The 2,137-nt window shown below is 40.6% G+C and overlaps 1 protein-coding gene across 1 annotated transcript; it reads right to left on the reverse strand.

Annotated features, from left to right (window-relative positions):
- Positions 1 to 323: 323 nt before the first annotated feature.
- Positions 324 to 1,030, reverse strand: PCYB_062530 (sexual stage surface protein Pvs28; the record flags this gene model as incomplete). The annotated part of the gene is made up of 1 exon (XM_004221420.1): positions 324 to 1,030. A coding segment is annotated over one exon (707 nt), but the record flags the coding sequence as incomplete, so codon positions are not given.
- Between the last annotated feature and the right edge of the window lie 1,107 nt (positions 1,031 to 2,137).

A 2,137-nucleotide genomic window follows, 5' to 3' on the forward strand; every position in this document is an offset into this window, starting at 1 on the left:
GCTGCTTAACAGCGGAAGGTGTAAAACAAAAATGCACACCATTGCCGTAACCCAGGTCACCAGGCGTTGCCATATTCTTCGGCGAAAAAATATATATTGTTTTCATATTGTCACGATTCATTTGAACGAATAAAGTCACAATATGGGTGTCACTAAATTTTAAGCTAACAGCAACGTAACTGGGTGGGGGTGCTTCTGCCAGGTATAACTGTACACATAAGTGCTCTTTCTCCAGGTCGATGTACTTTCCTTTTTGTATGTATGATTTTTTAATGACTCTGTGATAACCTTCTCCCTTAGTGCGCGTGTGTAGAATCGACTACACTAATGACATCATAAAGAAGGCGAATACAACTAGTATGCTGATTACTGCAGATCCGTTCATGAGACTGTAACCTGCTCCTGTTGCTCCTCCGCTACCTTGTCCACCGCTACCTTGTCCACCGCTGCCTTCTCCGCCGCTGCCTTCTCCGCCGCTTCCTTGTCCACCACTTCCCTTCGCAACACATTTGTAATAATTCTCAGTCAATTTACATTCTTCGTTTGCCTTACACTTCAACTCGCAATCTGTTTTTCCTGGCTTTACACATTTTTTAGATTCATCCAATGTGGTTCCTATGTCACAAGAGCACATGGTGTTTTTCGCATTAGCGGGATCTAAGATGCACTTTCCCTGTCCACACACAATGCCTCTACAATTATTTGGAATGCACACATCCTTCACTAAGGTGTGCTCTTCTAAACAGATGCATAGTATTGAATTTTCCTTAACATTCACTATGGAGCTTGCGCACGCAGCATATTCTCCACAGCTCTTATTTTCATTTTGTGGATCTTCACAATCGTGTTTTTCCTCGCAAGTGTTTTCATTTGCCAGCACAAACCCGTTGTTGCATTTACATTCAAAATGATTGCTCATTTGGACTACATAACCATTTTTGCATTGTGTGTCCGCGGTGACCTTTGCGAAGGTGTAGTTAACCGCAAGCACCATGGCCAAAAGGAATAGCAAGCTCTGGTAGGTATTCATTATGAACAAATGGTGGCGCAAAAGTGGGGAGGGTGGACAAGCTGAATTGTATGTTCTCTCAAAGGGGAGGGGAAGCAATCTGAATTGGGTGTTCTCTCAAAAGGGGAGGTGTTTGTGTATAATGCAGTTGATAGACAAATGGAGGCAAACAAAATTAAAATGTGGAACAAGTTAGGAATGGACATGAGGAAATGAGTAACTGGAAATGAACAAATAAATATAAACTAATCGAAATAATCATGAGGAAATAAAACAAAACAATAATGCTTTTTTAATTTTTTTTTTATTTTTGGCGTTTGTCCAATCGTTAACTCACTGGCGGCCTTGTTTTTTCCTTTTTTTTTTATGTTCTGAAAAGTCATGTAGCTACAACAGAAGTGGCAAAAAAAAAAAAAAAAAAAAAAAAAAAAAATTGCATTACTGGGAAGCATTTTGGCTAGCTCCTAATTTATTCACTTCTCCCGTTAAAGTTCGGCAGGACAAGAAGTTCAGTCACGATCAAGAAAAAACAGAGTTTTCCGATACGAAAAAGATCGGCGTACTTTATTCTCTAGTAATAACTGCTCTGTCTAAGACGTGTCATCTACAACTACAACGGTGTAGCTGCATTGCTAGCCATATGCAGTAAAAAATCTGCGACAGTTGTACGACATCGTAATTATAAAACTTGTGTCGTTAGGATATACCCACCTCATTCGTAACGTCTGTGCAGACATCAGAATATTCTTCAAAAAGGTGTGAACGACCAGCTGAGCGCGTGTTTACTCACATTGCTCCCCACTTGGGCATAGCTTTAATGCACAACAGTAGTACATTTGTTGCCCCAATAAAGACCACACAAATTATGTAGACAAATCTGTGCATCACGCAAGTATATATATTCTTCTCTGGAAGGGGTGGATCCCCTCGTTGGAACAGAAGAACGGCGAGATGACACAAGGCTTTTCCATCGGTAACCACTTTGTGATTGAGCCAAAAATAGGATTACCCACTTGTGCGTTGTATCTATACAAAAACATCGTGTAGGAATTCGCTTGCCAATATAGCTCACTGCAAGCGTGGAAAGGGATGCAAAAAATAGGATGTCCCTATTTGTATGTAACCCCA

This window comes from Plasmodium cynomolgi, chromosome 6 (assembly GCF_000321355.1).
Source record: "Plasmodium cynomolgi strain B DNA, chromosome 6, whole genome shotgun sequence".
Taxonomy (NCBI): domain Eukaryota; phylum Apicomplexa; class Aconoidasida; order Haemosporida; family Plasmodiidae; genus Plasmodium; species Plasmodium cynomolgi.